This window comes from Prionailurus viverrinus, chromosome D4 (assembly GCF_022837055.1).
Source record: "Prionailurus viverrinus isolate Anna chromosome D4, UM_Priviv_1.0, whole genome shotgun sequence".
NCBI lineage: Eukaryota > Metazoa > Chordata > Mammalia > Carnivora > Felidae > Prionailurus > Prionailurus viverrinus.
In genome coordinates this window covers 57589979-57603332 of record NC_062573.1, presented here as the reverse complement: position 1 = coordinate 57603332, position 13354 = coordinate 57589979, and the positions used below count along the sequence as shown (strand labels likewise).

The 13354-nt window shown below is 38.1% G+C and overlaps 1 protein-coding gene across 4 annotated transcripts in view; it reads right to left on the bottom strand.

Moving 5' to 3' along the window:
• Positions 1-13354, bottom strand: part of SLC35D2 (solute carrier family 35 member D2) — a 63169-nt gene that overhangs the window by 36402 nt on the left and 13413 nt on the right. For all 4 annotated transcript variants that reach the window (XM_047830727.1, XM_047830728.1, XM_047830729.1 and 1 more), the window contains 3 exons: positions 12270-12337; positions 4139-4210; positions 3174-3242 (listed from right to left, as the gene is read on the bottom strand). In XM_047830727.1, the coding sequence (XP_047686683.1) occupies positions 3174-3242; positions 4139-4210; positions 12270-12337 (209 nt within the window). The remainder of the gene's footprint in view (positions 1-3173; positions 3243-4138; positions 4211-12269; positions 12338-13354) is intronic.

Sequence of the window (13354 nt, the reverse complement as noted above, 5' to 3'; positions counted from 1 at the left end):
ATCACACAAAAAATAAAATCTCTTAAAGTAAGGGTCTTCCAAATCTCATGCCTACCCACATTTGGCTCCATGTTAAGAAGCGTCTGCTGTTCCACAAAATGGCAAAGAATCCAATGGATAAAAGAGCCAGGTTTCTAGGAGAGTGGAAAGGTGTTGTTCACTTCCTAGGAGAGCCCGAGGGAAATTCCCAGAGTTCTCAGATCTGCTCCGGGGGCCTCAAGTTTCCTAGCACCACTTGTTTAGGCCACTGGTAAAAGCACAGAAATTTGAAAAGAATTCATTTGCTTTAATAAATGAGAGCAAATTCATGGTTAACCCTTTAGTTGTCATTTATGGCTGTTTACAGACATGATATTTTAACTTTATCTGGCCATGTAACTTGCTTCAGCAAACAAAATGTAAGAGGAAGTAATGCATGGCATTTCCAGGAAAAAGCTTGAAGAGCTGGGGCACGATTCCCCACATGCCCTTTTCCCTCCCTTTGAGGCAGGGGTTCCATCAGCTTGGGTCCCTGAGTAGCTACAATGAGCTGAGCACCAGCAGAGCATTAACTAATGTTGGTCTGAGTAAGTAGTGTGAGCAGAATATATTTGGTATGTTAATGTGGGAGCTGTTTGTTACAGCAGCATAAACTGGCTCATCTGAGTAAATCAGCTCTACAGTTATTTGCATTTAGACGAGGTGATTTGAATGAGCAGAGAGAAGGTTGGGGGTCACAGCTAGCCTGCAGCTAAGAACTGTGCTTGTCACCCACCTAGATAGTATCCATTCTGTGGGTGCTGAGGATGGGAAAGGTTGAGAAGTACTGTTCCAAGCTGGCTCTTGGGGGAAAGTTAGATGTTTTGGGAACACTACCCTTTGAGCTCATTAGAATATCACAGGTGCTAATTATGAGCTGAATTTCTATTCACTGGGTCTGGAAATGCGCCTCCGTATACACAGCATCTGAAGCACCGTTCCTCACGAAAGCCTTACAGACATTTTTATAAACCATTTTTGTAAAAGTATACAATTGACTCTGAGTAGTTTCCAAATCAAGCTCTAAGAAACTTACAAAAAAGAGGCTGCCCAGGGGACACCTCAAAGCGCTGTGGGAGGAGGCCACTTTCAACAGAGCACCTCCCTCTTTTAGCTACTTTGCTCCTATGATTATCTTGGAACAAAATCTTCATGACTACAACAGGCTCTAAGCGCTGCTGTTTAAAGTCCACATACCAGAAACCTAAAACAGTGCTGAAAGTAGAGGCCAGCTTGCAGAGGGGCTGAACTCAGCCACAGATAGGACTGGGGACAGGGATGTTACAGATGAAAATGTAAATAATAAACTTTGGTTAGGCAAGGGACTAACCACATTTATAATAATAAAAAAACAAAACAAATAAATTGCTAATATCTGTCACCATCTGGCATGATATATTTTCTAATCTGTTTCTTTTACTTATTGTCTGTCTCCACCAACTAGAATGGAAGCTCCGTGCAGGCAAGGTTTCTTGTCTGTTTTGTTAACAGCTGGACTCCCCAGCACCTAGAATGATGCCTGGTGTATAGTACACACTCAACATGTATTTGGTGAACTTGGCCACATGCTAGAGTAAACCCCAGTTTTCTATCTCATTTCATTCTCACAAAGACACTAGTAGGTGGGTCTGTTCTAACCTCCATTGCATAGTCGAAATAACTGGGGTGCGGGCAGGCTAAATCACTTGTCCTGGTTGTACAGCTAGTAAGCAAGGAGACTAGAATAAGAGAATATCCATGCCCTTATTTAATTTGCAATTAATGATCCAGAACTCTTCTTTCTCAATCAGTTAAGGAAACTAATTTAACTGAAATTCATCCACTCTGCATTCTTCCCTTCACTCAGGTAGGGTTTTTTTTTTTCTATTCTTTACTGTACACATGAGTAAAACTGAGGCACAGAGAGGCTGAGAAACGGCTGACAAGGGGCTGGGCTAAGTTTTGGACCCAGGGAATATAACTGTACATATGCTTTAAGCACCAGGCTATAAAAGCCAGGAGTCTACGGCGCCTGGGTGGCTCACTCAGTTAAGCATCTGACTTCGGCTCAGGTCATGATCTCACAGTGAGTTCGAGCCCTGCGTCGGGCTTCGTGCTGACAGCTCAGAGCCTGCAGCCTGCTTCAGATTCTGTGTCCCCCTTTCTCTCAGCCCCTCCCCTGCTTGCACTCTGTCTCTCTCTGTCTCTCAAAAATAAATAAACATTAAAAAAAAATCTATTTAAAAGCCAGGAGTCTGAGTGTCTGCTTTCAAATGCAAACTTGGAGTCCGAATTCCTGGTCTTACGTATTAACAAATATGATACTATAATTGACCCTGAACAACACAGGTTTGAACTGTGCTGGTCCATTTATCCATGGATTTTTTTTTTCAATAAATACAGTACAATATTGTATTTGTATTTTGTATTTGTATTTGTAAATGTAAATGTATTTTCTCTTCCTTATGATTTTAACATTTTTCTTTAGTTTGCTTTACTTTAGGAATACGGTATATGAAACATATAACATACAAAATATGTGTTAATTGACTATGTTATCAGTAAGACTTCCAGTCAAAAACAGGCTATTAGTAGTGACGTTTTTAGGGAGTTGAAAGTTATACTTGGATTTTCCACGGAGGGAGGGGGAGTGGGAGGGAGTGCAGTTGGCACCCTTAATCCCCGTGTTGTTCAAGGGTCAACTTAGTCATGCACTGATATTGGCTCCTGTCCCAGATATACAAATACATTTAATTAGAGTACCCCACCTGGGAAACAGACTGCTAAGGCATCACAGGTGATAAAACAAATCAGCATACAAGGGCTTTATAAAGCTGTTATTCTTGACCAAATGCCCAAGAACTTTTCAAGTAAATTTTTTGTACTGAAGACAAACATTCAGTAATAAAAGCAAGTAGTTTATTCCTTTTTATGAAAAAAAGCTGTATTCATATCTTCTAATGTTCCCTTTATACATTCTCAGAAATGTTCCGGCCAAGTTAGAACCCAGTCTGACTTTCACAGGAACACATGGGGAACCCACTAACATCAACAGACTTGTCTCCTGGCTGCTCAATTCAACTGCAGCCAGATGGAAAATGGAAAATGAGGGCGGGGTGGGGCCTATTGTCAAAGGCACAAAGAAGTTACTGAACAGAAGCAGTCCAGAGTCTTACCCAGCTGCTATGAAAGCACCAAGTATGATGGTAAAAACACTGACGATGATGTTCAAGGAATAGTGTTTCCTGGGATAAATAGATGGAAAGATGATAGAGAAGGAAAGAAAAAGGAAAAAATATAGATTATAATTCTTAAACTGAAAATACACATTGCCCACAGTTTTATAGCTAAAATCTAACGGACATCGCTTTACAGAGAGAAAGCACTGTAAGTATCTGTAAGAGGATTAATAAATCAGACCAAATGTCTTTTTTAAATAGTTGTTTAATTTAATTATAAGTGTATTTCTCTGTTCTCATTAGAAAGATGCTGTGACAGAATGCACAAGGGCCCCTGCCGACAGTTCTAGATGGTCTTACGTCAAGCATCCAAAGACTAAGATAAAATTCAACATAGGACTTAGAACATTGGGCCATCATCCAAATTCCATTGCTAAATAATCTTCCTAAGCAAAATCAGGAACCACCTTTTCTGATACTGGCCTGAGTATCTTTATGAGAAATTTTTAAACTAACATTATAAAAATTAATTTATTCCTATGTTCTATTGTAATCACTACATCAGAATGGATTTTCATGACTTCCTGCATTCCTATTCTATATGTACACATGGAGAATTTTTCCTCTGTATTCCTGTCAGGGTATATTCCAGCTGGCTCAGGAAACATACTTACATCTGTTTGGGGATTGTTGGGTTTTTTTTTTTTAATAATTTTCTATTATAAACACATATTATTAGTCTACTATAAAATCACAAGCAAAAAAATCACTCATGTTCTTATGGAATCATGGAAACAGGCGACTGCTTTTAAATGAATAAACCATTTGTCCTTAAGTTATTGCTACTAGCAATTCAAATTGACTATTTGGAAAAACAATTAGATATTGAGAACTTGCTAAGCAAAAATAATATGGGATGAGGGGAAAGGACATGAGAGGAACAGAGGAAACACAAAAATCACCCAAGTATGATGGTTTCCAGGAGTAAAGTAAGTGGAATGGTAAATTTCCTGAGCACGGTGAACATCGGCAAACTGTTGGGAAAAGATTCAAGTATAGTAACATCAGACACCAAGTATTTTTTTCACATGCTTTACATTTTTAATTAAGCCCACTAACTTTCCAAATTAAATATAAGAAATTAACCTTAATTCTCACATATAACACCAATAAATCACATTAAATAATAGAAATGGAGATTTAGTAGTCCCATGCCACTTTTGCTTATTAGCAATTTTTTTCACTTGCTAGCAATTTTTAAAAATCATGTTATCCAACTACTGCAAACATTGTGCTAAAACTACAAAGACTATGCTAAAATACCGTATGCAGTATACACCAACACACCCTTTGGCAAATTAAGTTGGAATTATGTATCAACAGTCATTAAGTGCTAACCTTGGACCTAATGATTTCTTTTTGGGAAATTCAGCCCAGGGTAATAATACAAAAGAAAGAAAAAAACCAGGTGCGCAAATGTGTTCATTACAACAGTGTCTTTGGAGAAAACATCAGAAACAACCTAAAAGTCATACAATAAGGGGCACCTGGGTGGCTCAGTAAGTTAAGCATCTGACTTCGGCTCAGGTCATGATATTGCGTTTGTGGGTTTGAGCCATGCAGCAGGTTCTGTGCTGACAGCTCAGAGCCTGGAGCCTGCTTTGGATTCTGTGTCTCCCTTTCTCTCTGCCCCTCCCCTGCTCACTCTCTGTCTCTCTCTGTCTCTTAAAATATAAAATAAAACGTTAAAAAAAAGTCACACAATAAGACAGTGATAAAATATATGATAAATCTATTTGAGAGAACACTACACATTAACTCTAGAATGTAAAACTTTATACCACTATTGTAAAATAAATATTAAATAAAACAAGGAGAATACATAACTATATAGAAGCTACAACTGTAACATGATACATTGTACATATGCGGAAACACTGAAATCAATATTTAAAATAGTATGTTAGAAGATAAAGTTATGAGTTATTTTTTCCTCAAAACTTTATGTAATGAGGCTATATTCATTGCCTTTTAAAAATACTTAAGAACTTTCAGTGGGGCCTCAAAACTCAGAGATTCCAAAACACAGCTCAATGCACACCCAAAAAAACTGACTAGGCTGGAACAGCCAACCTCCACCTGCTTCCAGATGTCACCCTGAGAAGATGGTGACCTGGAGAAAGAAAGTCACAACCACAGCCAGGACAGTAGTGACCATCTCCTCCGGACCAGACCTGTGGAGGGGTTCCATGTGATCAATGATGCCACAACCAGAGAACAAGTACAGAAAGAATTTTCAGGAACTTTATACCCACACTTAAAGATATCTTATGAGGGGTGCCTGGGTGGCTCAGTTGGTTAAGCGGCCAACTTCGGCTCAGGTCATGATTTCGTGGTCCGTGAGCTTGAGCCCCGCGTCGGGCTCTGTGCTGACAGCTCAGAGCCTGGAGCCTGTTTCAGATTCTGTGTCTCCCTCTCTCTGACCCTCCCCCATTCATGCTCTGTCTCTCTCTGTCTCAAAAATAAATAAACGTTAAAAAAAAAAAAAAAGATCTCTTATGAGACGGATTAGAACTGCCTTTTTCAAAGCACCCAAAAAGTCAATTAATTCCAAAAAGTATTTTTAATGATGCCTTTTAAAAGAAAGTAAGTTATACTTAATGATGAAAAGCTGACTGTTTTCCCCTTAAGATCAGTAATAAGACCAGAATGTTTGCTCTCAACACTACATCAATTCAACATATACTTGGGATTCTAGAAGAGGCAATTAAACTGAAAAAAAAAAAAAAAAGGATACTGTTTAGAAAGCAAGAAATAAAGTTATCCCTATTTGCAAATGACACGTAAAGAAAATCCTAAGGAATCCACTAAAGAGTCATCATAATGAATAGTTAAGCAAGAGTGCAGGAAAAAAATTGCATATACAAAAATCAATTACATTTCTATATATATTGCAATGAGCAATCCAAAAAGGAAATTAAAACAATTCCATTAATGATAGCATCAAAAGAACAAAATTCTTAGGAATAAATTTAAGAAAATAAGTGTAAGACTTGTACACTAAAAACTACAAAATATTGTTAGAGGATTAAAGAAGTGTTAAGTGGAAAGATACTCCATGTTTCTGGATCAATAGGCTTAAAATTGTTAAAGTATTGGAAATACTCCCAAATAGATCTATAGTTTCAACACAATCCTATCAAAATCTCAGTTGGCTTTTTTTTTTTAATTTTTTTTCAGCGTTTATTTATTTTTGGGACAGAGAGAGAGAGAGAGAGAGAGCATGAACGGGCGAGGGGCAGAGAGAGAGGGAGACACAGAATCGGAAACAGGCTCCAGGCTCTGAGCCATCAGCCCAGAACCCGACGCGGGGCTCGAACGCACGGACCACGAGATTGTGACCTGGCTGAAGTCAGACGCTTAACCGACTGTGCCGCCCAGGCGCCCCTCAGTTGGCTTTTTTTCCCCCCCAGAAATTAACAAGCTAATGTTAAAACTGATATGGTGAGGCACCTGGCTGGCTCAGACAGTACAGCATGAGACTCTTGATCTCAGGGTCATGAGTTCAAGCCCCATACTGGGTATGGAGCCTACTTAAAATAAAGATTGGGGCACCTGACTGGCTCACTCAGTTGAGTATCTGACCTTATTTTCAGTTCAGGTCATGATCCCAGGGTCGTGGGATTGAGCCCCACATTGGGCTCTGAGCTGAGCATGGAGCCTACTTAAGATTCTCTCCCTGTCCCTGTCCCTGTTCCTCTCCCTCTCTCTCTCTCTCCCCCACCCACCCCATGCCCCTTTCCCCAGCTTGCACTTTTTCTCTATCTAAAATTTAAAAAATCTATAAAAAATAAAGATTAAAAAATCAAAATATGGTCATGCAAGAAAGCTAAAACAAGAAAGCTAAACCAGAAAGCTAGAACAATCTTGAAAAAGAATAAAGTTGGCGGACCCAATGTCAAAACTTATTACAAAGGTACAGTAATTAGCACTATCTAGTTATTGATTATAGACATGTAATCAAAGGAATAGGATTAAGAATCTAGAAATAAATCCATACAATTATGGTCAATTCATTTTCAACAAGGGTTCCAAGACAATACAATGGGGAAAGAAAAGTCTTTTCAACAAATGGTGCTGGGACAACTGAATATGCATCCACATGCAAAAGAATGAATTTGAACCCCTTTCTCACACCACATACAAGAATTTATCACATAACATATCAAAGACCTAAATATGGGAGCTAAAATTATTAAAATTTTTGAAGAAAGCATAGGGATAAATCTTCATGACCTTGGATTAGGCAGTCTTCTTAGATATAATACCAAAAGTACAAGCAGCAAAAGATAGACTTGATAAATTAGACTTCATCAAAATTTTCAACTTTTATAAATGGATAATCAGAAGGTGATATATACAAACAATAGAATACTATTTAGCCTTAAAAAAGTAATAGGGGTGCTTGCCTGGCACAGTTGGCAGAGCATGTGACTCATGATTTTGGGGTTGTGAGTTCAAGCCCCAGGGTGGATGTAGAGATTACTTTAAAAATAAAATCTTTTAAAAAGAGAATAAAATTCTTATACATGCTACAACATGATTGAACCTTGAAAACTTTATACTAACTGAAATAAGCCATAACTTAAAAAAAAATTGTATCATTTCACTTGTATGAAATATCTGGAGTAGGCAAGTTAACTGAGACAGAATGTAATATAAAGGTTACCTGTGGCTGGAAGCATGAGAAAATTGGCAGTTATTTTTTAATGGGTACAGAGCTTCAGTTTAAGATGATGTTAAAGTTCAAGGAACAGATACTGAAGATGGTTGCTCAACATGCGAATATACTGAATGCCAATGAACCATATACTTAAAAATGGTTAAAATGGTAAATTTTATTTTACATATATTTACCTTAATTGTTAATTAAATTTTTAAAAACCTAAAACTTTCGTGTTTCAAAGTATAACATTAAGAGAGTAAAAAGACAACCTACAAAATAAGAGAAAACTTTGCAATCTTGTGTGTTAAGTGTTAAGGGACTTGTATATAAAATATATAAAGAGGACTTATAGCTTAATAATAAAAAGATGAATAACCATATTAAAAATACACAGAAGATCTGAATAGATATTTCTCTAAAATATATCTATATCTATATCTATATCTATATAGATAGATGGCCAATAAGCACATGAAAAGATGCTCAATACCATTAGTCATCAGAGAAATGGAATCAAAACCATGAGATACTACTTCACAACTACTAGAACAGCCATAATCAGAACAACAGACAATAACAAATTTGGCAAGAATGTAGAGAAGTTGCAGCCCTCTTACATGGCTGGTGGACTGTAAACTGGTATAGCTACTTTGAGAAATAGTTTGACGTTCCACAAAATGTTAAACAGAGAACTGCCATATGACCAGCAATCCTACTCCTAGGCATAAATCCAATCAATGGCAATCCCATTCTTCAATGAAGTCATCCTTGTCTCCTTTCTTTCTCCCACACATGTTATTTATCAGGAAATTGTGTTGGCTGGTCCTTCACAATATATCCAAAACCTAGATTGTGGCCTGAACATAACCTTTACCATTAAAAACAACCAGGGGAGGGGTGCCTGGGTGGCTCAGATAGTTGAGCGTCCAACTTTTGATTTTTGCTCAGGTCATAATCCCAGGGTCATGGGATGGAGCCCTACATCAGGCCTGCTTAAGATTCTCTCTCTCTCCCCTGCCCCTCTCCCCTGCTCATGTGCTCTCTCTCTCTCCCTCCAAAATAAATAAAATAAAATAAAATAAAATAAAATAAAATAAAATAAAATAAAATAAAATAAAATAAAATAAAATAAAATAAAATAAAATAACTAAAAATAAACAGGGGATCCTTGGAGAATGGCAGGAAAAGTTCAAGATAAGCCTGGGACATCATGTGCCAGAAAGCAAGGAACTAACCAGAGCACTGGGGCCCTAGAACATAAAAACCAACTCATAGGGGCTCCCATTGGCCTGAGATGGGATAATGTGAGCATCAAAAGAATTATGTATATAATTAACTAAAAATATCAAGTAAATGAAATAGATCAATAGAATATACTAGAGCACCGAGAAATAAACCCACACAAATACAGTCAACTGATCTTTGACAAAGGAGCAACCATAATTTAATGGAGAATGGATGGTCTTTTCAACAAATCATGCTAAAACAACTAGACATCTACATGCAAAAAATGGAATCTAGAGAGACTCTACACCTTTCACAAATAAACTCAAAATAGACCATATGCTTAAATGTAAAATGCAACCTATCAAACTCCTGCAAGATAGCACAGGACAAAATGTAGGTGATGGGGTACAGCAATGAGTTGTTTTTTTTTTATCTTTAAAGAAATTTTTTAATGTTTTATTTTATTTTTGAGAGTGGGGGGAGAGAGGGAGAGTGGGGGAGGAACAGAGACAGAGGGAGACAGAATCCCAAGTAGGCTCCAGACTGCAAGCTGTCAGCACAAAGCCCAACACGGGGCTCTAACCCACGCACCATGAGATCATGACCTGAGCCAAAGTTGGACACTTAACCAACTCAGCCACCAGGCACCCCTAAGATTTTATTAAGTAATCTCTACACCCAACATGGGATTCAAACTTACAACCCCAAGATCAAAAGTCATATGCTCCACCAACTGAGCCAGCCAGACACCCCTCAACAATGAGTTTTTAAATACAACACCAAAAGCATGAACCATGAGAGAAAAAAATGATATGGAACTTCATTAAAATTTAAAACTTCTCTGAAAGACAACACTAAGAGAACGAAAAGACAAAACTACAGACTGAAAGAAAATACTTGCAAAACACAGATCTGACAAAAGACTTCTATCAAGTAAATGGAAATTCATGAGTTTATAATGATTATAGTAAAAAAAACAAGCAAAAACTCTCACTGGTCACCACTGAAGGTGACAGGACACTAATTTATTATACTGAACATGTATAAATAAAGCTTACGTCCTGCCCTTCTTGTGTGAAATGGTGAAAGTTTGTATTTATTAAAGAAGTTTACATAATACATGAAGACAGGGTGATCTGCAACTTGTAATGAAATAATGGATCTAGAAAGTCATCATCAATGAATCTAAAACCATTAGGTGAAAGACTGATGAGAGTGCCTGGGTGGCTCAGTCAGTTAGGCATCTGACTTCAGCTCAGGTCATGATCTCACGGTTTATGAATTTGAGCCCCATGTCGGATCTGTGCTCAGATCCAGGAGCCGTCTTTGGATCTGTGTCTCCCTCTCTCTCTGCCCCTCCCTCACTCATTCTCATTCTGTCTCTCTCTCTCAAAAATGAATAAAACATTAAAAAAGGAAGGAAGGAAGGAAGGAAGGAAAGAAGAAAGAAAAAGAGAGAAAGAGAAAGAAAGAAAGAAAGAAAGAGAAAGAGAAGAAAGAGAAAGAAAGAAAGAAAGAAAGAAAGAAAGAAAGAAAGAAAGAAAGAAAAAGAAAGAAAGAAAGAAAGAAAGAAAGAAAGACAGACTGGCTGACTGACTGACTGACGGGGCACTTTCTAATGAAGGGACCAGACTGACCCCTTGAAATCATTAAAAGGGGAATCAATCAATGTAATATCATTATAAGTAGGTCACTTGAGGAAATCTTTATGGGTGTTACATACTGCAGTGATAGATTTCACAGACTTATACATAGGGCAAAACTTATCATTTGTGCATTATAATTATGTACAGTTTATTTTATACCAATTATACCTCAAAAGGGGTTTTTTTTAAAAAGTGGGCTACGGGTACCTGGGTGGCTCAGTCAGTTAACAGTCCAAAGCTATGACCTCACAGTTCATGGGATCAAGCCCCATGTGCTTGGTATTCTCTTTTTCCCTCTCCCTCTGTCCCTCCTCTGCTCGTGCTCTCTCTCAAAATAAAGAAAATAAACATTTTTTTAAGAAGTGGGCTAAAACATTATGTGCCCCATGATGCAATAGAAAGAACCCAACATCACCAATAAACTGATCTTGTCTGAAAAACTGAACCTAATATGATCAAAGCAGCTACCAGCTACCAGTTTACGGAAAATATGAGGCACAGCAGAACACATTATGACACCACGTGAACAATCTTTCTTCCTCCTTACTCTCATTTTCTGGTTAACTCTCTTCTCCTAGAAACCCCACGGCACTTGAGAAGCCCTCTTCTCCAAATGCATGTAGGGAAGTGTTTAAGAACACTTGTAATAAAGATGTTTCTAACATTGCTACCTTGAGAACAGTGTTGTATCAATGAATGGAAGTTATACTCATTCTTCAATGCATGTAGAGCCTTTCAGAACACCTATAATAAGTATGCTTCTAAAATCACTTTTAAAAAAAAAAGAAGAGGGGCACCTGGGTGGCACAGTCAGTTAAGCATTCAACTCCTGATCTCAGCTCAGGTCTTAAGTTCAAGCCCCTCACTGGGCTCTACACTGGGGGTGAAGCCTACTTTTAAAAAAGAGGACGAAGAAGGTGGGGAGGGGAGGAGGGGGAGGGGGGAGAAAGAAGGGTGGGGAAACGAAGAGGAAGAAGAAGGAAGCAAAGCCTTCATCTGTGAAGCGGAAACCCCCGATGCAAGGAGTGAGCAGCTGTCAGTGTTAACCGAAACCATTCCCCACAGCTGCAGGTGAACTCACTCAGAGACAAGCCAATAAGATCCATGGTAACACAGCAATAGCACCTAACTCCGGAAGCTTTAATACAAATTTGATACAATTAAGGAAAACCGTCCCAATCCCAGAAAGAAACAAAACAACAAAAAAAACCCTAAAATGTATAACTAAAACCAGTATTTCACATTTTATTTTCCACAACTACAATCTGTCCTTTCCAAATAAGAGGAAAGATGAGAGGTCTACTTTCTGTTGTCAGTTTTATATGTCCTTCTTCTGGTCTAACTTCCACCTGCCCCCTTTTTACTCTCACTATACAAATCGGGCTTTCCTCAATCTCATGTAACATTTTGAAAAAATCAAACTTGGTCTTTCTATTGTACCATTAGAAACAAACGAGTGAAGAACCTCCCATCAACCATTCCCCTGCACCATACCTTAATTTACTTGTGCTTGATAATCCACTTATGTGGTTTCCAACATAGAGGAGAGGCAGAGGAAACAGCTTCCATGGAAAAAAAAAAAAAAAAGAATATTTGATTAGAACTCCAATAATGATTTTCTTTCATATATATAGATGGTGACACTCACTCCCCATCAGTAAGCAAATCATTTCCCTGTAACAACTGTGAATTTTCCACAATCTAAAACACACCACAGGGTGCCTGGGTGGCTTAGTCAGTTAAGCGTCTGCGTTCAGCTCAGGTCATGATCTCACAGTTCGTGAATTCGAGTCCCACGAGCCCCACATCAGGCTCTCTGCTATCTGAGCAGAGCCCGCTTCATACCCTCTGTCCCCGTCTCTTTCTGCCCCTCCCCTGCTCGCTCACACACACACACACTCTCTCTCTCTCTCTCTCTCAAAAATAAATAAAATTAAAACTTTAAATAAATAAAACACACCACTGGAATGTCACAAGGTTGGTGACCCTTTCAAAAAGTTGTGTCTACCACCCACATTACTTTGGAGTTACTTTATTTGTTTTCAAGGTCTAGAATGATTACATATCTACCAAGGTTAAACAACATACCAGTAGTACTTGAATTAGGTTTACTGAGCTCTGACCTCCTGAATTATTTTTTCAAGAGAAATACTGTTCAGAACATACTGAAGAAACATACAAAAGACCTACTCTTCCATAAATGAAAAAAAATATATATCCTTTCATAAGGTCACACACTGAGAACTTTTTGACTGATATACAATCCACAGCTATCAAGGGGAGTCCAACATTTTTTTCCCACTAAAAAGACATTAAGTGTGCAATTCAGATAAGACATCCTTTGAAGGATTTTGAAATACTAAGTGTCATTTACCCCCCAAAAATTAGAAAACGTTATTATCAGGAGATTTGCTCAAGAAAGAAGAAAGAAAGAGAGGGCCTCGCATCCAAGACCTTCCCCTTCATTCACAACATTCTGGTTGACAGCCTACAACTGGCTAAACAATAAAACTTCTGGGATATTACAACTTTAGAGGTTCTTAGGTATTGAAAAGAATCAGTTGCCCTCCTTTCCATGT